The following is a 23,781-nucleotide window of genomic DNA, read 5'->3' on the forward strand; positions in this document are numbered from 1 at the left end:
ATGCTTAAATGCTCTGGATAGCTTAAGGAAAGTGTCAGAGATAATTCTCACGGACTAAACGTAGGAATGTTTAACATGATAAAGATATAATAATGGCTTTGACTTCTCAAGAGCACGTTTTTGAATAGAACGTTTATTAAAGTCCATGTTTCGGCCTTAAAGTCTTGCTATAGGAATGGTGACCTAAAGACATCTAAAAAGTATTGTGTGTATCTTTTGTCCAGTGTTGACAGTCTCATCAGATGTTAGACTGCAGGATTGTAGCTGGCCACAGGAAATGACACCTTACACCTTTCAAAATAATGCAGAACGAAACGCTTTGACAAAATAAAATGTCCTCATTATGACACCGCGGCTGGCACCGGACGAAAAGTACCGCTATCCAAAAAAACGATTGGAACTCGTCCTCCGGGGGTAATGAAAGTGTGAAAGCACCTATACAGGTGCTGTTGAAACACTTTGCTCAGGGCCGACTGATGCGCTGACAGCCGACGGCGCCTCCCCCAGAGCCACAAACACTGAGTTGCTAGAAAACACAAACGCGCTCCGCCTGAATCTCTCCCAACGAGTTCGCCCAGTTGAGCCAACGCACATCACAAGCCAATTAAAAAAAAAAAAGAGCTAAACGCAGTCAACCCGTGGACCTGCTCCCGGTGCAGGTCTGTTAATAAGATTACAGTGAGGGTGATCACTTCGTTTTACGCTGCGTGTGTCTCGTGCAGAGCAGAAGCTGACAACTCCAGCGTAATGACTCATATTCTGTCGCAGTCGAGATGCTGCATTCTTCCAAGTTCGCCTCGCTTTCTCCCTGCAGCGCTCTCCACATCGCTCCAGCATTTCTGAAGATGAGAAGGGGTTCTACTTTATTCATGTGCTCTGTAAATATTGCACTATTAAGAGCGTGTACTATATGTAATGACGGTCTCTGAACTCTAAATGCCGTGTTTTTTTTACTTCAGTCGGGGTCTTTTGAAATCACAATTCTTGGATACTAGTTTAAAAACGTCTTTCGTTGGGGGGGGAATTCGCAGGAATCTTCTGGCTGTCAGACAGACTCTGAGAAAGTGAAAGTGTTGCTGTTTTGAGGGCGATGCAGTGTGTGTGCAGCGTTGCCAGGTGCAGTAATAAGGTTTATCAATGCTGGGATCACGAGGGACGGCTCTTCACCGCGACTCTTAACACACAGTGTCGCCTCTTTTCTCTCTTGAGAGCCACTGGAATTGCCTCTGTCTCTCTTTCTTTCTCCTCCATCTGCCTCCCTCACTCGCCTGTCCTGCCTCTTCGTCTCCCAAACTATCTCTGCTCTTCCCCCCGTCTCTTATCTCTCTCTCTCTCTCTCAGTCTTTCCCTCACCGTCTCTCCTTCCATCTCCTGCCTCCCCTTTTTTTTTCCAGACTCTTTTGCTTCCTCCATGTCACTTCTGTTTATGTTTGCCTCTCCCTTTGTCACTCTCCCCTTCAGTCTGTGCGTGCAGACATCAGTGGCAGCCTCAGACAGGTCGTCCGTCGTGGCCTCACAAGGTTACGTGAAATACGAGATGAGAAAAGAAGTGTCAGGGTGACAATTCGCGTCAACCTCTCGGATACGTCATGTGACGTCTTGAAAGTTGTCAGGACGAGGAGGACACACTCTGCGCGTTCTCGTCTGTTGACGGGGAAATAAACCCATACGTACGCAGCTAATGTCAGCGGCGGCGTTTAATTGTTGCCGCGCTACGCTGGTAGTAATTGGGCAGTTAAATATTACCATGCAGTGTATTCTACCAAATCTCCCTCCAACATAAGCCTGTTTGACAGTGCCGCCTGCCTTTGAAGAGAGACGTCACCCACAATGCTCCAAATTTATTTGACACGTGGTGCCTCACCATTGAGCTCTGAGCCGCACAGTTGCACGGTTAGCGAACGCCTCATGTTGGGAGGCATTGTTCACGTTTGGCTGCGTCGGGCGCCACCGCGCTGTTTTAACCGTTATTAGCAAATGACGCTAATTTCTCACATCTCGGAGCTGAGGGATAAAAGAGAGAGAGAGAGAGAGTGGATATGACAGATAAACAGGCATGAAGAAGCGTGGATTTTCAGATTTTTTTATTTTATTTTGTTAAATGCATCGTGTGGGATGACACCGCGGCCTCGGATGACTCCGGCTCCCGGGGGTGTCGCTGAAAAAAAGCAAACAATAGCTAAAGGCAGAACTTAGCTCTCTATGTTTAGGTCTGGAACTTCAGGGCTTGTTTATCTGCAAATGTAGCGCAAACATGCATTTGATGTGTTGGGTGTCAGCACGGATCGAGTTCACTCCAACAGAGAGAAGTCTCCTTGGGACTAGCGCTCGTCCGTGTTAGCCGTCCAGCTAGCACCCGTGTGCACTGAGGCTTACGGGCTCGGCAGATTTGCAGCTGTAGCCTCTCCGGCTGAAGTCTGTGTTTTGCCACAATAACCACAAAGCCCCCCGTCTCTAATCCTATCATTAAACTCATCTGATTTCTCTTTACGCGTCTTAAGTCTCTGCCCTCCCCCGCAGTGATTAGGAACGGTTTGATATCTTGCGCGGATCTTACGGGGGTCAGAGGTTGTCGGCCGGAGCGCTGTAAAGGTGACAGCGCTCTCAGCCCCGAAGGCCCTCGAGGTCACACCGGAGAGCAAGCTCGGGCAGCGTTGGGTGTGTATGCCGGGGATGAGCGGAAGAGAAAGGGAGATGGTAATGAAGGAGCTAATTGCTTCCAGTGGATTTTGAAATCGAACCCCAGCCCCCAGCGCACGGACCTGGCAGCACGCAAATGGAATATTGATGACTAAGGCGAAAATAAGGGAATACGACCCCGCTGCATGATCGATTTAAAAGCCACAGATCTGTGCAGAACATGTCTCAACAGGCAATACATTTCCCCTGGTCTTTATGGATCGGTATACACTTACCACAAGTTTAATACTGCTGAGGTGCACAAATATTACATTATATTAATTTGTTCCCTCTGTTACTCACAGAAACAATGCTGTATTGATAATCCTTGCAGATCCACAGCAGCTTCGTGGTTTAATTAATACACATATGCTGAGTCAAACACACCATCAGCTGGAAACTTTCCTTAGTATTGGGATTTAAATTTAGGTTTAATACACATGATATTGTAGAAGTTGTAAGTTATGCAGTAAAGAGAGAAGCTGTGTGTTATTGTTCCTACAATTGAAATAAAGTAAGGATCATAACAAGTTAATTCATCTTCAAAAAGACTAATCAAAGGTGCAATGATCTATTTGTGATGATTGCTAAACAAACGTTAATCATAATGTTCCAGGAACGACGCCAACACGGCAAAATCAGATTATCATAACAGAACACGAATAAGCTAGCGCTCTGTGAAACAGCAGTGCTTAGAGGTGCAATGCTAATGTTGTCTGCATGCTAACATGCTCAAAATGACAACACTAAGATAATTAGGTTTAGCCAGTCTAATTTCTTTCTGTGCATTAGCTGAGCGTTTAGCCAGTTAGCGCTAAAAACAAAGTAGAGCTGAGGTGAATGGGAGTATCAATAGTTTAGCAGTTATTAGGTCACAAGCCAAAGTCAAAATATTGACCCGATGACGGCGCTAATGCTGTTAGCATTTGGTCTATTGGCATCTTTTAATAATAATGTGATTAGAAATCCCTTTGAATACCTTAAGCCTTTATTTTCATGACACAGAGAACCTAATTAGTGTATGCTGGAAATATATGAGGGGGGGTTGCCGTGACGATAACCTCTCTACCTGGGGTCAGGTGAGAGCTGAGAGATCAGGTGTCTGGAGTGGATCGTGAGGGATTACCGCGCTGCATGCCTGCACAGAGAGCTCAGAGACCGATTCATGAGCCTGACTCACCTTCATCTAAGCTGCACACCATATTTGTGATGTTGGAGCGAACTAAACGTGTTTAAACGACTTCATAACAAAATGTAATTTGTAATAATTGCTTCCAAAAAGGACAAATATATTACATTTATACTGCTGGAATCAGTCTTGGGAAGACAGCCAGACCTCCGTCTGTCATTTGCCATCAGGCATATGCAAGGGCCCTCCAGGCAAGATGTGACAGAGGGCCCACCAGTGTCAGTGTAGCGTCTAACATGTCTTCAGAAGATGGTTACAGCGCCAACTGTTTCAAGGACTCTCTCTAGCTCAGGGACCCCAGAGGGTTTTGGCCCACACTCGTCCAGATGTGCAGAAAAGCCAATTGGAGCAAGAAAGCTACAGACCTGTTTTATAGTAACACAGTGTCACCTTATATATAAACACTGTGAATGTTCTTTTTTCTAATCATCTAGAAGCGTTTCTCTTCAGCTGATATATAAGAAAAGTGTCACATCAGCAGCACTGATGGGACGGACATGCCACTTACTGGTCTTCTACAGTATTTACAGCGCTATAATTCTGTGTTTGATGTGCGAGACAATCGTGCAGCAGCAATGTTATATAGATATTCAGTCTAGTGGCTCCTCCTCCAGTGCCAATGCATTTCTTAGATTAGATGCATGAAATCACTCGAGATGAAGGTTTTTTTTGTATATTTTTTGGGGGGGATTCTCCGATGTATATTCTGCTGCCTCTCTGTTTTGCGTCTCAGTGGTAATAATGGGTTTCTATTTATTCTCCTGGCACACAGAGGAAGGCTTTCACAGGGCATTTTGTTGCCTCCCATACTATTTCCTCCCGTGTCCGTGTTGTTGCAGAGACACGAGTTTGGCGCCGAGGGGAGAATTTCTCCATGACCGGAATCGGAACCCCATCATCCCCGCAGCCCCACTCCACTTTCCTTTTGTTTCCCTCACAATATCATTCCCCTCTACCACCACCACCACCACCACCCTTCCTTGTGTGACTGTCTGCCAGCTCCACAGCACTGCTCCCTCATGTTTGCATATAGCCTGATCCAAAACAACAAACTGAAGCTTTACAGCCTGCAGCCTGAGCGCTTTGCCTCTCCTCTCTCATCGCTCTCTTCCGTCTTCCCACTTTTTTTTTCTTTTTTTTTTTTACGGACGCTTTCTCTCCGTCTCACTCGAGTCCTCGTGACTCCTCTTGCGAGCGCGACAACAGGAAAACGCAGGACGCCGAGGAAATGAAATGACACGTTGAAAAACGGTATTGTCGGCAGGTAATGGCATAGCTACCGTTACCATGTGCCACGGTGGTGAAGCGACTGTTAGCTTCCTCTGAAGGTTGACATTTCTGAAAAGGTGACGCCTTAAACACCGTCTTGCAGCCCTGCCTTTTGAGGCAGCGGTTCCGTATCCGCGACAACGCTGTGTAAATAATTGACCGTCAGTCCGACCTTGTCTCTAATAGAATCACCCAGACCCCGAGCTCACCACAGTGTGTCAAACCACCTTTTAAGAGGCGGTGAAAGTGTCAATTATTCCATCTCCGATCACACGGAAACACTACTCCTCTGATGCACTCCTTCTCTCTCGTGGAGTCTTCTCTTTCCCTCAGCCCAGCAATTTTATTTTTTGCTCCCCTACTCTTTCCATCCATTCCTGAGCTCCCCCCTCACAAACAACCCCACCCCCCATCTGTTTCTGCTGGGAGCTGTCTCACCTTACTGTCCGTGTCGATCTAAAAAATGGGCCCAGGAAGTCACTTTGCAACAGCGGGATGATATAAAACTGTAAAATCAGGCTAAGTTTGATTTATGCGCACCATTAGCGGGGAATAGTGTTCCATCATAAGTAGTCTGTCTGTCTGGAGGCTGTATGTGAAACCTAAACCCACGGTCGTACAGATAGGATTTTATGATCTGAACTGAATGATGGGATTATCATAGCTGTAATTATGGCGAGCAGTGCATTGTGTGTGTGTGTGTGTGTGTGTGTGTGTTTGGTTGATGTAACCTTCTCCGCGGCGTACAGTGGTTCTCATATTCGCTGAGGCTGCCTCGTGATTGATGCGGGGACCAACGCGAATGCCTGGCTTGTTTCATGTATTAAACATCCGACAGTAAATGCGAGGACGAATGTGATAATGGCTGTTTGGCTGCGGTCGTCATGGCGCATGAAGCCCATCAATAACAACAAGCGGTGAATCGCGGCGCTCAGAATGTTTCTTTTACAGACTCCTAAAAGCAGAGATGTGGACTCGAGGCGCTGCGCCGTTGACTTAACTCGACTTGACGGAATATAAATTACTTGAGACCCGACTTGTTAAAGATTCGAGACGTGATGACTCGAATGACTCATTTTATGTTTTCTGTTTAGTTTTTTGAGTCTGTCTGTTTTAAAAATGATGTGGAGGGAATATTTTTTTATTGAAAAGAAATTAAAGGAGGCATATTATGCTTCATTTTCTTTCTTTCTATCTTTCCTTCAGTGTTTTATGTAAATTCTTGAAAGCGATAAAGGCCAACGGGAGCTCCTCTCTCCCACAGAAAACACTGCTACTGGAGTGCCTTGAATGCCTCATCAGTAGTCCCGCCTTTAATTCTGTGACTTTGTGACATCACACTACGTCACCATGTCACACATTAATGCATAATCCATACCTGGCTGCTGGATTTCTTTTAGGTAAAAGTTAATTTAGACAAGCGGCTCTTTTGTAAGCGGTGCTGGGTCAGGCGTGTGTGAGCTGACCAATCAGAGCAGACCGGGTGTTCAGGAGGGGGGGGGGCCTTAAAGAGACAGGCGCTCGAACAGAACTTTTCCAAAACAGTGCCACTAATTATGAGCACAATATTTTTCTTTTAAGAAATAAGTAATTTGTTATTTCACTGAATATCAATAGTTATAATGCATTTTTAATTCAGTATTAAAACTTTTTGAACAGGTTAAATAATGACCAATAATCTGATTATAAGGTAAAAATACCTCGTCTGTACTCTTCATACGGACTGGACACTGCAGGTAGGACTGCAGTACTTGAGTGACTTTGGACTTCCTTGAAACTTAAATCACATGTCTGCCTAAAAGTAACATCTCGTCTCTTCCCCTTCTTGTCGTTCCAGCGAGGGAGGAGAACGTGGCAACCTTCCGCGGCTCGGAGTACTTCTGCTACGACCTGTCACAGAACCCCATCCAGAGCAGCAGCGACGAGATCACGCTGTCCTTCAAGACCTGGCAGCGCAACGGCCTCCTCCTCCACACGGGGAAGTCCGCCGACTATGTCAACCTGGCGCTAAAAGATGGGGCCGTCTCCCTCGTCATCAATCTGGGCTCCGGGGCCTTTGAGGCCATCGTGGAGCCGGTCAACGGAAAATTCAATGACAACGCCTGGCACGACATCAAAGTGACACGCAACCTGAGACAGGTAATCGGGGGTAGCAGTGATGGACGGAGTTTGGAGACAGGTGGATTTCTTTTTCTGTTTTTTTTTTTTTTTCTTTTGGCTTCTAGATTAGCTGCTTCCAAGAGCTTTGAGAGAGAGAGAGAGCTGGCGTTAAGAATGTCACCTTGTTCTGATTGGTTGTCATCTCATCGCCACAGTTCAGAAGCATTATTGAGACAGACGTCATTATCCTTTTGGTTCTCTCTACAGTTACATGAATTTCTATTTAATTTGATTTCATTGTTTGATTTCTTTTCTGCTCAGTGAACGGTCAGGGCAAGCAGCTCTTCTGCATGCGATTGATTAGCCTAGTCGAGGTGCCGTTAAACAAGGTGTTTTTTCCTCTCCTGCTCGTTGTCTTCTCGAACTCGACTTCCCTTCGTCCTTAAATTAAAGTTATCTGATAATTCTACTCTGCTTCACACTCCCCTGAGCTGACACTTCCGTCAGACGCCGTCGCTATCTCCTTGCTTTCAGAGACAGTTTTTTACGCTTGTGTAGAATATAGTCTTTCACTTTTAAGCCTGGCAGAGAGAGAGAGAGTTTGCCTTTGAGCCGTTCCATTAATGCAGTATTTATAGCTCAGATGATCTCAGATGCTTTTTAAAGATAGAAATACATTTCCATGAAAGATGGGCATCTGTTGTGCATGAGCAGAATTTGTTGCCTGACAGATATTGTTTACCGTTGTCTTAATGTGATTTAAAGTGAGCTTGTGTTGCTGCCGGGCGGAGCTAGTATGAATCAGAGCCGTCTGCAGGAGGAGGTTAACGAAATAATGAGCGCCAGGGCCGCGTGGTGGTTTGCACTGGCTGCACAGTGGTGAGTTGTTCACCGTCCCGGTCGACCTTTTAGTTTGTCTGCAAGGTGAGACGGCATTTAGTGTTGCTCTCAGAGCAGCGCGACAAGTAAGTGCTGATTTCCTGACCCTCCCCGACAGTAAGCCGTCGGCCCACAGGTTAGTAAATAGTTGTAGCCGAGAATCCCAACAGGATAACACACAGTTTAAGGGGGTGAGAAGCTAAGAGCCAGGGGCTGCTTGCCTTCTTTCTTCTTTCTTTCCTTTTTTACAGGTCTGTCTTTCTTTCGCGATCATTTTCTTTCCTCTTTGAAAGGCACTCTTTGTTAGACTAGGGGCGAGGAAAAAAAAAAGAAAACACTACAACTTTTGTCGGGGTTCAAGCCATCCTACACAAATTTTTATCCGGGCAGTCCCTCGTCTCACAGGTCTTCTCTTTGCTTCTCTCTTTCAGGACTCTGATGTAGAAAAAATTTGGCTAGGATGGCGTGACGGCACTTTATTACCGCAGCGAATCTCTGACAAAATATGCAGTGTTTTTTTTTTTTTTTTTATCTTTCTTCGCCGCGACACTAACTCATCCATGATTAAAGTCATTTCTTTTACTACTAACCAATATCTAACCAACTAATGTACTAACTAACATCCTAATTCTTCATCGTTGCTTTTGGTTTTTGTTTTCTGTCCATCCTTATTAACAACCTTTTTTGTTCACTATTCTTTTGATTTCCTTTCTTCCCCTTTTTCTGGAAAGCAATCAGGCATTGGACACGCTATGGTAAACAAACTACATTGTCTGGTAGATATCATTCTTATTGTCTTTTTTTTGGGTTTGCCGTGTGTCCCCTCCCCCTCTCTTCTTTTATTCGTTCTCTTTGAGTTCCATCCTAGACACTCTTATCAAAAAATGAGGAGATGGGTTTGTATTACCAGGCAATTCTTTCTTCGCTTCTTCTCAATTTCCTCCCTGACCTGCCAACAACCTCCTTCTTTTCCCCACAATCCCCATCCTGTTTTTTTTTTTTCACTTTGGCTTTTACTTTTTTTCTCTTTGTTTCTTCCACATTACTGCAGATTTCCAACAAGTAAAAAAAATAACAATAATTGACTTCTTTTGCCTTTCTTAGGGCAACTTACTTTTTTTTTTTACTTTTATTTTTTTTCACACAAAAAAGTCCCCATTTTTTGTGAGGACTGTCGTCCAGAACTGACAGAAGCTTACCACAATCCCAAAGATGGTGACCTCGACACCGAGCCCTAAAAGAGAAGCTACCAAAAAAAGTGGCAACCCTCAACCTTTCATTGCGGGAGCTCTGACAGTTGTTTCCAACTCACTATGGCGCATGGCATGCCCACACTTCATTGACCTCTCACCATCCAAACTCATCGAAACCTCCACCACTGTCACCCAAATAACCACTAACACTCTAATCCACTCACTCACCTTCCACCTGTCACTGTACCTCACTCACTCTGCCCTCCCTGTGTTGTTTTTTGTGGCATGCTGGTGAAAGTGGTGTTTGTGTGTCTTGGCTAGCGTTGATCCCCCTTTACCCCCCCCCCCCCCCGGGCCCATATGCATAACATTTCGAAGAATAAGCATTCTGATCGGGGATTATTGGTCTGCTCCAGCGAAACTGAAGATGCAACCATGACGTAGGGCTGGGCTTATTTATATATACATTTATCATGAATATATTTGATATAGTCAAATATCAATAACTGTACGATATCAGCGATGACCGTATCATCATATTTGAGTTCACAGTGTTTCCGCTGGTCGTCTTCCAGCTTTGCAGCTCGCTAAGTAGCTTCAGACAGTCTGAACGAACTCTGTGAAGAGTTCAAATAGAGGACATTTACATAAACCAGGACTTTTTTTTTTGGCATTAAACTACTGTAGGCCACACAGCCGTGCCTGACTTCTGTCCTTGTTCATTGCATTTCTACGTCGGTCTCAACATTTGTCACTCGTAGGGAATCTTTATGTAACAGTTCAATTTAAAGGAACTTTCATGTTTTTGTCGTCTCTGGCGACTCCTGTGGGCCCCTCGATTCATCCTCAGCCCACAGCTGTAGAATAAATTAAGAATGACTATGATGAGTTTAAAGAACTAGCCAACTTTCTCACTGATGTTTTCGTAGGTCATATAGAGGCAACGATATGAGTGACTTATATTGCATTTAAGTTTAGTGTCCGCTTTATACTAAAAAAAACATTTGCTGAAACAAAAGTATTTAAATATTTGTACATTTTCTGATTTAAACATCTGATAAGTTTAATGTGAAGGATTTCATTTGGTGCAATGTTTTCTGTCATTGCACTGAATGTGACGCCATACATTGAACTTATGTGATACAAGCAAATAGACAATTTACATTTTCCCTTGAAATACTTAAAGTTTTAGGCAAATTATGTTTTTTTCTAGTGATGTCACACGGCCTCCACTTCAGAAGAAAATAAGTATCTTGAGATGTATATCGTATATCGAGGAATAGTCAAAATCTTATTCCGCCCAGCCCGACCGCGACACCTGAGCCTGACCTGATCAGAGATCAGCATCAACTATTCTGAGACTGTCTTTGAATATGGGCTCTGGTCTTTGACTGTGCATGTGCCTTCCGCTCCCCGTGAGGCCTGCTCCAGCTTTGTATGGCACCATCAATCCACTTACTCCCTTACATGTCCAATCAAGTGTGTTTACTTTGCCTTCTAACAGTGATGACCTTGGTTTGCACATTGGTGTCGTGTGAAAAGCCTCCCTTTGTTTTGCATGTGCGTGGATATATAGATGTAGATGTCCGTGAGAGAGAACGCGGTGAGAGCGTGAGACTGATGGCGTGGGAGTGAATGTAGGCGCGTGTGTGTGTGTGTGTGTGTGTGTGTGTGTGTGTGTGCGTGCTCACGTACTTGTGTACTGTATATGTGTGTGTCTGCAGTGACCAGATAAATCCCCGAAACCTAAGACAAGTGAACTCAATTTGTCCTTGGTTTGAACATTGTACTAACCCTCCCCCGTCCCCCCCAACCTGAAGTTTCTGAACCAAACCCAGGGTCCATTCTCTTACCCCCATCAAAGATAAAGAAAATATGCCTCTGCCATATTTTCTTTACCTGTCCTGTGAAATCCTACGGCAAAAAATTCCATTAACAAAATCCAAACGCTGTCTGGTCCAAAACGATCGCTTCAAGGATCCTGTACAAAAAGAAAAACAACAAAAAAAAAGCAACCTTCAGTGTGGAACCTAAAGAAAAAGGTCAAAAAAAAAAGTTCATTTCCAATGCAGACCAAGGAAGGACGTGTGTTTTATTACACAGCACGCCATCGAATATCAGAGTGTAATGGCTTGGCTTTTGGCTATGTGTTACCCCTCAACAGGTGACTATCTCCGTTGACGGGATCCTCACCACTACCGGCTACACCCAGGAAGACTATACAATGCTGGGCTCCGATGATTTTTTCTACGTGGGCGGGAGCCCCAGCACTGCGGACCTGCCCGGATCTCCAGTTAGCAACAATTTCATGGGCTGCCTCAGAGAGGTAAGAGGGACTCGAATGAATACAGATCGAGAACAGATGCATGGTGGTGTTTTCCTTCCCGATGCTGTGTCTGTATAATTGCATTTTTTTGAAAGTTTCAGGACTGTTGTGCAGCCGCGTGCAGCTGCTCTCCTCGTCTGCACTTAGCTCGTGCAGCTGTTTTAAATACGGACATAAATAATAATCAGCACGCCTCGCCCCGGAAGGAAGCGGGGAAAAACGGAGAGAAAAACTAAAATTGCATTATCAATTAAAGCTGCTGAGTTGGCAGAGGAAGTATCAGACTTTCAATATTCCCTCGCTTAATCTAATTCATAACACTAACCTCTGGTTTGTGTGTGAGAAAATCTCCCAAAATTGCTTCTGTCACATGTAATTTGCAGCATCAGCTTGAGTGTGCTGCTGAAACGCCTCCCAAAGGGCAGCAATCTGAAAGAAATATTTGCCTATGATGAAATACGGGGGAAAAAAAACGTTGTTGTTGTAGTTTCGGGGACATTTATAATGCATTTGCGGGCTCTTTGCAGCTCGTGAGCGGAGCAAAAGAAATATATTAAGTGCCCTGTTATTTACATTTTGCCCACCATTACTTATTCCGCAGCATGTAATGATAATAAAGGGAGGAGCGCCGACTCTCCGGAGCTGTAAAAGAAAAGTCCACATCGATTTGATGCAGTTTAGAAGCGGTCTCAGGAATGGCGTTATGTTTCTATGTGTCTTTGCGGCGGGGCTGCAGCTCGGAACAACGTTTTAAATGGAAACTACACTTTATTCTCGTTATCAGTCATGTTATCTTGCTGTTTTAAAAAAAAAACAACACTGGCCTTGATCATGCATCCGCTGTGCCTGCCTGGCTGCACTCAGAAGACTTAAGACCACTTAGACTGCGGTCCTTGACGGCTCCGGCACATTTCTGATGAAATCACGGGACTAATGTGCCTCAGGTGGTTGCAACGCTGCCAGAAATTGCCGCCATGGTTTCCCTGTTATGGCTGATCCAGTTATGGTTAGGTGAAATGGCAACTTTCATGCTCCAGAAAAGTCATCTCGTTTTTTGGGCAGGGATGAAAAAAAAAAAGCCCTGCCAAGAAAACATGAATAGCGGTTAGCTGGAACCACAATTATCACAAGGATGTGACGGCGGACTGTATCGAAAAACGCGGCAGAAAAATGAATATTGTTCCCCGAGCTGCTGAAGCCACGCCATGCCGCTCCTCTGTGCATAATAATAGACGGATCATATATTATAGGGGAAATCCAACACTGTGAACATTAATAGATCCTCCGTGTTTTTATCCTGCGACAAGAACGGTGGAAGTTTCAAGCTCGGATTGGATGTCGACCGAAGATATGCCTTCTGCTGCTTTTATCGATGGCTTCCTTCAGACACCTTGGAGCTTTACCTCAACGTCTCCCTCTTACCTGATCATTTTGACGCTCACAGCAAACCAATCAATAATATCCACGCAGTAATTTTCACCTCCATCGTATTTAAAGTTGACTGTGGGGACATTGATATGCAGCCACGTGCGATGCAGGCTCTCGTCCTGGCTGTGTTTGCTCTCCACCTCAACCTTCTCGACAGGAGCCAGCAGGTCTAGTGATGTGCTGCCAAGCTCAGCCGAGCGCCCTCCAACGTGCCTTTCATTTGGCCCAATCCGCTTCCGTCAGACAGCTACACACTCTCTTTTGGAGGGTGAACACGCATGCGGGCACACGAGCGACCACGTCGAGAGAAAGTCACCTTGTCTACGCCGCTTTATGTTTCCACAGAGACGCTCGTGCTGCTGCTCCTCCGGTCGTTACCACATGAGCTAATGCATCCCCGGTCGTCCGTTTCACTCCTCAGACACGTACAAGCGCGTACATTTCTAGAACCGACCTGGCTGGGCATGTACTGTTCCCGGATTCCCCTTTATAAATACTTAACATATTCTAGAGCTTTGCGCGCTTGTGATCATTAACACCTTAGAAGTGTTTCATCTCGGGGAGAACCGGCTCAGGTGATTGCTCGGGCTCTTAAAACAAGGCTAAGAACCGCCTCAGTCTACTTGTTTGTACAATCAAAGACTGATAGATGAAGAAATACATTAATGGTCCACCTGTGTGCCGCAACGAGGAGCGATCAAAAGACCCCGCAGCGCACACACTGTGATGAGAACGCTCCTTTTAATAGTGTTGTACTGTATTTACGTTTGTGCCGCTGCAGAATGAGAGCATTTGTTGATTCGCAGTGAAGCGTGAAACATTAATGAGCGCCGCGGTCAGCGCTGCAAACAGTCTGGACAGCTTTGTTTGATACTGTAGGTACTGTGCTCCAGGCGATGCCTAAACATGCCGTGCAAGTTTAAGCGAGGAGGTAGCCATGTTTCTGTCAGTGTAGCTGGTGCTCGCATTAGCATTTAGCTTGGTGCTAAATCATTCAGAATCTGTGTACAAACACTGTACAAGTTCCTTAATCCAGACCGAGCTGAAGGAAAAGTTGCGCGGACAGGTAATGTGGCTGCTGCCGCGTGGCTCGACGCACGCGGCGTCGCAGTAAATTCCCACACAGGGGCCGAGCTAATCCTCGCCCGAGCCTCCTCGTTCGTTATCCGCTATAGGCGCGTATGACACAACGAATGTGATTACAGGGGGGGGGGAGCAAATCTAATACAGACTACAGCTTTTGTCCACTCCGGTAGGTAAGCCAGCCTTGAGTGTAATGTTAATGTTAGTGTGTCAGCTAAACACTTTCATTAGACATGTTTCTCCATCCTGTAAAGATTAGAAAGCTGGCTCGCGTTGCCGCGCCGGCGTCTAACCCCCACTCGGATCAAAGCAGAGTAGAACCTGATGCATTAGCGCTCGCTGAAAGCAAGCGCGAGCTATTCACTCTGTTTTCTTCTGATGAGATTAACTAATACTCGTGTTCCAAGATGAAAATAGGAGAAAAAGCTGTTATATTTTGGCCAATTTATGAGGGCAGACCTCCGTGATAAGATGAAATTGGCACATATTTGACATATCACAGCCTCACATGTTCACACATCTAGCAGCAGACATGTGGTGACATCAGCACGAGGAGTTGTGTTTCCAGCTACCTGAGGAATATAAGCCCATATGTGTTTTTGTCCTCATTAACTCCTCAGAGGTGTCGATAAAACTGGCTCTTGTTTCCATCAGCTAACTTGTATTGTTTGCAGCTCGGCGCTGGTCAGGTAGCGCACATCTGGATTATCTGAACTTTGTCATCGCCGACTTATTTTATTCGAAAAAATAAAATATCTGGCTCTTTTGCTACGGGATGTTTTCCACCGCGTTCATCTGCTCTTCCAAAAACGTTTTGTCTCTCTGCGAAAAAAAGGAAGCTCTTTGTCTGGTGACGGCTGCCCACACAGCTGGAAACAAGTTGATGACAGCTGTGAGAAACCAGACAAAAAAATAAATTGAAATCGAATGCCAGGAAACTCAAAGCGTGAGCCGCTAATAAGCTCCTTGCTGCTCAGAGGGGGGAAGCTACAGTCGGGGGATAAATCTCTTACTCTGAACCTTTCGGTGAAATTTGCAATTTTCAGTTCATGAAAGGTCACCGATGAGATTCGTGCGGATCAAAGGAGAAACTTTTCTCTCATCTCGGCTTGTACGAGCTTTAGGGCTGAGGCGACCTTTCGCGCAATATATACACGCCTTATGTATTAAACCTATGATTTCAATCCAAAGGTAAACAATTAATTTATAAGTTCACATTTTTAAAACTTCCACTCGTATCCCTGTTACTAGCTGATGACTGCAAACAAAGATTCCCACGTTGCATGATGTCATTTGGCTCGTTGCTCACATGAGAGCATCGGTCAGAGGGGCTTACGTCGATGCAAAGATCAGCGTATTCCAACACGAGCCGCGATGCGAACGCAGTCGTATCCTCCCGCGTGTTTCCGGTGTTACCGGAACAGTCGTGACACGGCGTGAGTCGGCCACTCGAGAGAGAGCACAACGGCTGGACAGGATGATGGAGATGATTCACCACGTGGCTGGGAAGCGGTAGTATTGTGCCATCCTCGACTGTTCATCATACGGTGCTCCATTACGCAGGCACGAGGCCAGCTGCTCCCCTGCTCACGACCGGCTTCCTCATCTCCCCTCCGTGCTTATATTCATTCACAACATCTCCTTTTTTTTTGCCTTTTTGCATTCTCTCACCGACATGCGCTCCCCCCCTGTGCACCGCCTCTTCGTCTTTCTGCCTCTCTCTTGCTTTCCCTCGCCGTATTCATACCCTCCCTGCCCCCTCCACCTCTCCCTTTTGGATTCGATATCCCTTGATAATGAGGGAATGATTCAGTTGAGCTTGGCCCGTTGCTCAGATCAGAGTGCGTCAGTATTTCCCTCTGACTGTGCGTGTGTGCTACGTCTGGATCCGGCAGCTTCAAATGCTACCGAGGCAGGAATGTCGGTGCGTATTGCTCTCTGTTCACTATGAGATAAAAAAGAAAGAAGAAAAAAAGGGAAAAAGTGCATCACTTAGAGCTGATGAATAAGCGGATGTGTTGCTGCAGCGAGCAGGATGCCTCCCTTTCTCTTCTGTCTGACAACAAAAGAGATGCTGCGTGCTGCCATCACGACCCCTCTCCGCCTCTCGTTCAGTCTCCACTGCGCTCATCTGCCCCCCCATAGGCTACGTGGGATGTCATCCATACACAACACAAACACACTCACACACACACACACACACACAGCCGCCTACGCTCGTGTTCCGCCATGTGGGTTGCAGCACGTCACGTGACCAAAGGCCGGTGGGCAGCAGCCCGGCTCACTCTCCGGTCAGTCTTCTGCGGTGCCGTGCAGTCAGGGCCTTCTGCAGCCCCTCCTCCACCCCCCCGATCAGCTCTCACGCCACACAGCCCCTCCTCCCAGTGTCACAGGGCACCCGTAGCAGCACCGGAGCTGTGCAGCAGGCAACTTGTGTCAGACTGTGGGGGCGGCCGGGGCATGCGCCGTCATCTCCGCTGAGAGAGGAGGCGCTGCCGAGGATGTATGCGAGGATGGGAAGGTGTGAGCGGGTCAGAATGTAGGAGAGGACAGGTGCATGTGAGGTGAAACTGACAAAACGACCGGTGCGGATGGCGATCGAGAGAGCGATGAGTAAGTGAGAAGACGAGGAGCGAGGGCAAGAGACCAACATTTGGCATTTGAGAGGAACACTGTCGTCATCGGTCTTGTGTTAGTCACCACAGCGTGTCGAGGCAGCGCTTGTTTTCCCCTCCGATACATATGCAAATGTCACCATGTCCTTTTAATTATTTTACTTTTTTTTATTTTTAAATGTCCCCTCAGAGGGCCAAACAGTGATGGATGCGTACAGACCTCAGACTTTAATGGAACGCCGTCACCTTTCGATCCCCACTCGCCCCCCTATAGACTAAAGCTGGACAACATAGTTTGTTTACAGGATTTGGCTCCAGGTGACACAAATGCACAAATTACAAGCCTCAATTCTGGGTAACTAAAAACCTGGCATTAAATTATACGACAAAAATAAACTTGCTGACGGATATTTTTAAATTCTGGAGTTCAGCGGCTCAGGGAGAACAATTACACCTGTGATAGCTGATATATGCATGTGAGAGCGAGGATGTTTTTACAGCGACAAAGTTAAAACTTTTTGTTGTAAGTCACACTCTTTTTTGTAAAGAGTGCAGCTGGAAACAGAGATGATAACTCGTGATCGGCAAAATTATTTTTGGGGGGGGATCCAGCTGGCAAGCTTCATTCAACACAGATGGAAGAGATGTAATTATAGAAAGAAGTTCACACCTCCTCGCTTCAGACTAAACGGCGACCTCACCGCTGTATTATACTACCAGATTATCTCACGCTAACCTGTCATTGAGGGCTTGGACACATGCATTTTCTGGAGGGGTTTAGGAGACTCCCATGAGAAAATGTTGCTTTTATATACATTTTTTTTTTCAGGCAAGGCAAGTTTATTTGTATAGCAAAAATCAGACACAAGTGCTTTACAGGGGCAAACAAATGACGTGAAAAGAAATCAAAAATTGCATTTAAAATACATTTAAAAAGTCATAAAGAACCAAACCATTAAAACAAGTTAAGAAATAGAAAATAGGCTCAAATACAGACAGATTAAAAGAGACAAAACATTGCTTCAGTGAAAAGTAGTATAATTTCTTCTGCCGTCCACAGATCACAAAATAAAGTATAAGAACAGGAAATAAAATATAAGAATCAATAAGGTTTGACAAAGAGAAAGAAAAGGATGAAACATTACAGGGTCATTCATTTAACACCACCGTGAAATAATGTAGACCTCTTTTTTTAAAGGTAATATTTTCCGTAGCATTAACATAATTTGTTTTTCAATATTTCCATTAAAAAGATGCAATTTCATGTCATCTGTAGACCATCATTATAAGTAAGTAAAACAAGTAAAACACAAATCATAAAACGTGATTAAAAAGAAAGTCTCAGATCCGTGACAACAGTGCATCTTACATATTCATGTGATTAAAGCACGTTGGAACTGAAAACGCTTCCCTCCAAAGGAAATTACAACACGAACTGTTCTAAAGCTAATTTCCTCCTCAAACAGTGAAGACTTAATCATTTCATTTAATGCATTTGCCAGAAAATCCAGATATTCCTGTAACAATGCTGGCTTGCTTTCTATGGATGATATATCAGTTCCCTGCAAAACAAAAAAACATTAGTCTGAGACTTTTCCTTCCATCGACTAGTTTAAACATTGTGAACATTATGTGTCCCAGAAAAATGCGTATTTCCTTTTTTTCCAAGCTGAATATGAAGCTAAAGCCAGAAGTTAGCTTAGCTTAGCATAATGACTGGAAACGGGTACAAGCAGCTAGCCTGACACAATTCAAACTGCTCAAAAGTACCTGTCACTCACTATGAACATGTTTTATCTTTTGATCAGTACATAAACTGGAGTGCTGAATTAACTATTTGTGGTTTTATGATTACGGTTTCATGTAAGACCATCATCTAAAGTCATTTGATGCTCCGTTCGGCCATGACCTCTTTGAGGGGGATCTTAAATATCACGTGATGAGATGTATTGACTTTCAGAAGACGTCACCATTTGTCTTTTTTATTTGTGCCGGTTTATTTGAGGCTAACAAACATTCGGGTGAGTTTTAAAAAAAAATAAAAAATCAAAAGCAAGTCAGCAAAAACACTGAACAAAAATCGAAAAGACTCCCATCACTGAAGTACGACTGAATGTTGGACAACTTAAGGACTAACCTTGATACTACCAGCACCCTGGTTGTACAGCATCGTTCAATATTATAAATATAATAATAAAGAGGTCATGTGTTATGGATGCAGTCAAAGGGAGGCTCAGAAGTCAATAGCATGTCTTGCTCTGACAGAAAACCTTGTGAACATTTCTCTCGGTGAAGACGGAGACAGTCTGAGGTTCGCCGAGGGCTCGCAGGACTTCAACCAGGAAGGGCATGACATCAAAATGAATTCAGAATTTGTGGTGCAAACCTTTTGGCAGTGGCTCAAGTGTTTGGGATTTAATATTTGAACATTGACACGGGAGAGCTGAAGCCGTTGAACTGAATAAACTTGAAGATTATCTCTTTTTGTGCCGATCCCGTCGAGGTCCTGGATGTCGGATAGAGAGAAGGCGGATGAGTGTCGAGCTGCACTGAAAAGCCTAAAAGATAGATGAGAGTCGCACGTATATGTATGTTTACGTGTCAGGGCTCGGCGGTTTTGGCAGCAGCCGAAAGAAAGTAGGGACATTAACGAATTGGCTTCAGGATAAACAAACATCAGCGCCTGCTGTTAAGCACTGATCGAACAGTTAATCTCATCGAGCTGCGCTGCGTGTGTGGTTCTGTTTCAGTCTTACAACTAGTGAGGCACATTTATTGAGAAATTAATGTGTTTCTCTTTATATATATATATTTTTTCTCTCATGGCTCTCACAGTGTGTTCACAGCATAGCAATATTAGAAAGGATGAAGTGCCAGAGGAACCTGAGAATAAGACACTACACGCTACAGGCATGCTGTTGTGGAAGTGAGGGTGGGGCTGCAGCTGCAGAGGCAGCGGTCGGTGTTTGGAGCAGCAGCAGCATCTGAGGCGGAGGGCATGAGCAAGTTCATGTGACAGACTGAATGAACACCTCACTGTGTGTGTGTGTGTGTGAGACAGTGTACTGTATGTGTCACAGTGAATAGTGTTTAATGTGGCGCGGCTGAAGCTGCCTGCCTGAACAAGTTTCTCAGCATCCCCTCTGTATTTTTTATTTTTTTTAAACCATTATTTATTCATTAAGGATCCAGTGAGCGCAGCGCTGTCTTTCTCCAGGAACAGGTCATTTCACCCAGATCACAACAACACATCCTGACAGAGTAATTTGGTTGCCGGTATCACGTGGAAGTGGATGAAAATACCATTGGCTGAACTGTTAAGCCAAATAAATCCATTCAGTAACCGTGTTTTGAAATTAACGAATGGTGTGAAGTAGATGTTGCGTCTGCGGTTAAGACGTGCAGCGCTTTATTCTCACCGCACAAGCACTTCATCCCAGCAGGACACAGTTATAAGTACGGTGCGCCATTCAAAAGTGGCATACTCCATTGAGAACCGAGCGCATTGGCTCAACAGCACTTTATACTGAAGTCGAACCGAGTGTTAAAGGCCAAACAAGCGCTGGTTCAACACGTAATGCAGCCAGTTAGACCACAGACAAGCGTTGAAATGAAAGAAATGAAAGACAAAAATGATGGCCAGAGGCTGGAAGTCTCTGCGGCCAGCGTCTCAGAAGCTGTCCACATAAATCTCACTGTCTGGTGGCTGTAGCGGCATCGACTCAACAGAAAAACAAACCGTACAGGTTCGCTCAAGTGGAGAGGTGACTGGGTGATGTAGTATTTACGTGCGTGTTATTAACTTGAGCTTCATAGTAATGCAGGTATTTTAAATATCATCTTTTCCTCGAGAAGCTTTGCTGCGTGAATCTAACTGATCTGCTAGCGTGAACAAGGTCTGGTACGTCTGTGACACTAGAGGTCATCGTGTGAGGGCGACGGTTTGGCTTATCTAGGGACAAAAGTCAATACGTGAACAGGTCCCAGGTGGGGTTGTAGTTTCTTTCACAGGACCGTCAGACGGATGGCGAATGAAGGATCGAGTCCCATGAGAGGCGAACAGGCAGTGGAGACTGTTTGAGGAAGCAGATATTTTAAGCAAAGCCATTACCTGTTCTTCACCCTCGCCAAGTAGTTTTGGTACCTTTTATTTTGAAAATGCAACAGGACGTAGCATATTTGTTATTAACAAACAAAATAACCCTGTATTGTGTCTTGGCAGTCACACCTATTCAGTTGTTTAGGTATGAAGAATTGAATTCGGAAAATTGTGTTTTTGTGATTTGGGTGAACTCACCCTTTAATATTACTGCACTGTCACATCCCAGTCATTGTAATATGGTTTATTTGAGACCCCAGTGGTCATTACTGATATTCAATATCTTGTTTCGTCAATCTGTCGCTCATCCAGTCATAATATTTACCCGCGGCCTCTTGTTAACATCGATCTGCACTAGTTAATACTGAATCTGCTGGGTTTGTGTGTTCGCACGTCCCTTTCGCGTGTGTTTGAGCGAGTAGAGATATCCGCCGCCACGCTACACGAGCGTGTTGTGTGTCTGTGTGTGTGTCTTCAGTGGAATTACCCGGCTTCTTCATTAACACCGGGGCTAAATCATCAGCTGACAGCAGCTGTGGCCGGGGCCAAGAGGACATGAGCACTGATCTGAAGTAGATTAGGGGGAGAGGATTGTGTGTGTATATGTGTGTGTGTGTGTGTGTCTGCATGCACACTTTGCGCTTCCAGCCACCTGCCCTTCCCTCACCCTTACCAGAGCCCAATCGATACACCATCCTGGAGCAGAGACGGAGGATCTGGGCTTTATGGAGTCGTTACAGTCCCCCGTGCCTGCATTATGAATGGGCCCCATAAGGCCTCCGATAGGCCGAAAGGATAGCGTAGCGAAGAGCAGCCAATAACAAAGGCAACGGTGAGGTGCACACCGCCGCAGAAGTCAGTTCCTCTTTTATAACATCATTTCGATTACCTTATTGATCGGCCTGCAGCAGAACAGACAAAATCATAATCCCAAAACAGATCGAGGGCTGGCTGATTGTAAGATTAGTTTGTCTCACTAAGAAAAAAAAAAACATTGCAGTGCCGGGAGAGTTTGTAAAGACTTTGGCCTGTCAAGAAAACTAAGATGGAGAGCGAGGTTATCATGAGTCGGGTAGACGGGAGTGCAAACCCTGCTGTGGCTCTGATGGAGACCTTGTGTTTTAAGGGAATCACAGGGATTAAATATTCGTCCCATGTCTACAAAAATTCTCCTTAATATATCTCAAAGACGGAGTTACAGTGCCTTGAAACTTCAGCAAGTCAGAGCGATTTACATCTGAGGACTGCACGGTGACCATCACAGCGTTGTTAAAGGAAAAAAAAAAAAAGGCTCTACATCGCAAATGAGCAGCATTAAAGCAACTTTTTCGTCTCTCGTTTTCTCTTTTCATGTAATATTCAGTTTGTTCTCTTGCCCAAGAGTAGTCTTAAAGCGTGCTGAGAGTGGAATGCAAGGTATTTGCCTTCAGAGGAAAACACGAGAAAAAAAATATCATTTTTTTTTTTTTTGAGACATCAGTAACATCAGATGGTTGGAGCTACGGGGCAGCCGCAGCGTTTCTATGAAATATCATTTTCAAAGATCTATTTTTCATCTAATGTTTATCGTAATTCATGACGCGCGTTGAGTTTGACAGTTGTTTTTGAGCGTTTCAAGTCTGCGTGTTGCCGCCGCCGCCGCCGCTGATTGACAAAAATCGCTAGATTATGGCTGCGTTTTCTCTCAAGTGACGATGTTAGCTGATATACACACGCAGACAAAAAAAATACAGACAGAGATGATCCGTCACGCCGTAGAGAGTCTTCTTAGCATGCCACAGCATTTGGGGGGCGTTCTCTCACTGGATTCATTGCTGGAAATGTCCCAACGATTAATCGCATAGTCGGTAAATCGTCCTGAATCCCCAAATATTGTGATTAACGATTTAAAGTTATAATTAGGAAAACTTTCAACTATATTAAGTCCTTCTTTCTTCAGTTATTCCAAATGAAAAGAGAACGTCTAGACGACAAGTGCCTCGCCTTTATCTTTTTCTCAGAGCGCTCCACCTTTTTTATGCTGACACCCGAAACTCTTCCAGTTGAAAATCTCTCAACTTCTCAGGAAGGCACTGACGTCGTCATCGTCCCTCTTTTTCATCCATCTAATCATGTTTCAAAACGGACGGGCTTCCTCACCTGTCACAGGTGTAACAGAGAGCCTGTTTCTAGGAGCAGATGTTGCTGGCGAGTGTTTCTTTCTTCACTTTGTACACCGTAAGCTCGTTATTAGCCGTCTGCTCCTCCCTCTTTTTACCATAGCGTTGGCTAACGTCCGTCAAAACCGGCGTTACAGTATTTTAAAAATATTTTTTCTTCAACTCAGCGCTCCCCAAGCGCTTTTCTGCTGCTTCAACTGTAGGAAAAACATTGGAAAATAAAAGCCAAACGCCTCTGCTACATGAACATTTTCTTTTTTTAATTATTAATATAAAAATCTCCATCAATTCCTCATCGTTTTGATTGTAGGTGGTTTGCTGACAAAAGGCTGACAATGGTCCACAAATCACGTAATTTCACCATCTGCCCACGCAGGGCTCGCCACCTTACGATGAGCCTTTTATATGCTATTAACTTTAATTGTAAGCTAATACCCGCTGCGTTTGATTGCAAACTAATAGCCGGGGTCGGACAGATGTGGAGCGTAGATCAGTTTGCCAGAACAAACCAATCAGAGGGACGAATCAGGACAATAATCAACACATTCATCTGTGATCACAATGACACAACGAATCCCAGCTTCTTTCTTTTTTTTTTGCAGGTTGCCTGTACTTAAAAACAAAATGAACTTAATTAGCATTATGTGGGGGCATTACCAGTGGATTAAGTGCTTGACAGAGTGAGTGGTGAGTGTTTTGTTGTCGTGTGTCACGTTCAGGAGATTAAGTGTGGTCATTAGCAGCATCGACGGCTACGTCGCA

At 44.9% G+C, this 23,781-nt stretch overlaps 1 protein-coding gene across 13 annotated transcripts in view; it reads left to right on the forward strand.

The window, feature by feature from the left end:
• nrxn3b (neurexin 3b) overlaps positions 1-23,781 on the forward strand; it is a 292,901-nt gene that overhangs the window by 61,939 nt on the left and 207,181 nt on the right. For 11 of the 13 annotated variants that reach the window (XM_030404632.1, XM_030404631.1, XM_030404635.1 and 8 more), the window contains 3 exons: positions 6,975-7,276; positions 8,848-8,871; positions 11,474-11,635. In XM_030404632.1, the coding sequence (XP_030260492.1) occupies positions 6,975-7,276; positions 8,848-8,871; positions 11,474-11,635 (488 nt within the window). The remainder of the gene's footprint in view (positions 1-6,974; positions 7,277-8,847; positions 8,872-11,473; positions 11,636-23,781) is intronic. The other 2 variants (XM_030404624.1, XM_030404627.1) reach the window with 1 other exon arrangement.

This window comes from Sparus aurata, chromosome 22, assembly GCF_900880675.1.
Source record: "Sparus aurata chromosome 22, fSpaAur1.1, whole genome shotgun sequence".
In the NCBI taxonomy this organism is placed as follows: Eukaryota; Metazoa; Chordata; class Actinopteri; order Spariformes; family Sparidae; genus Sparus; species Sparus aurata.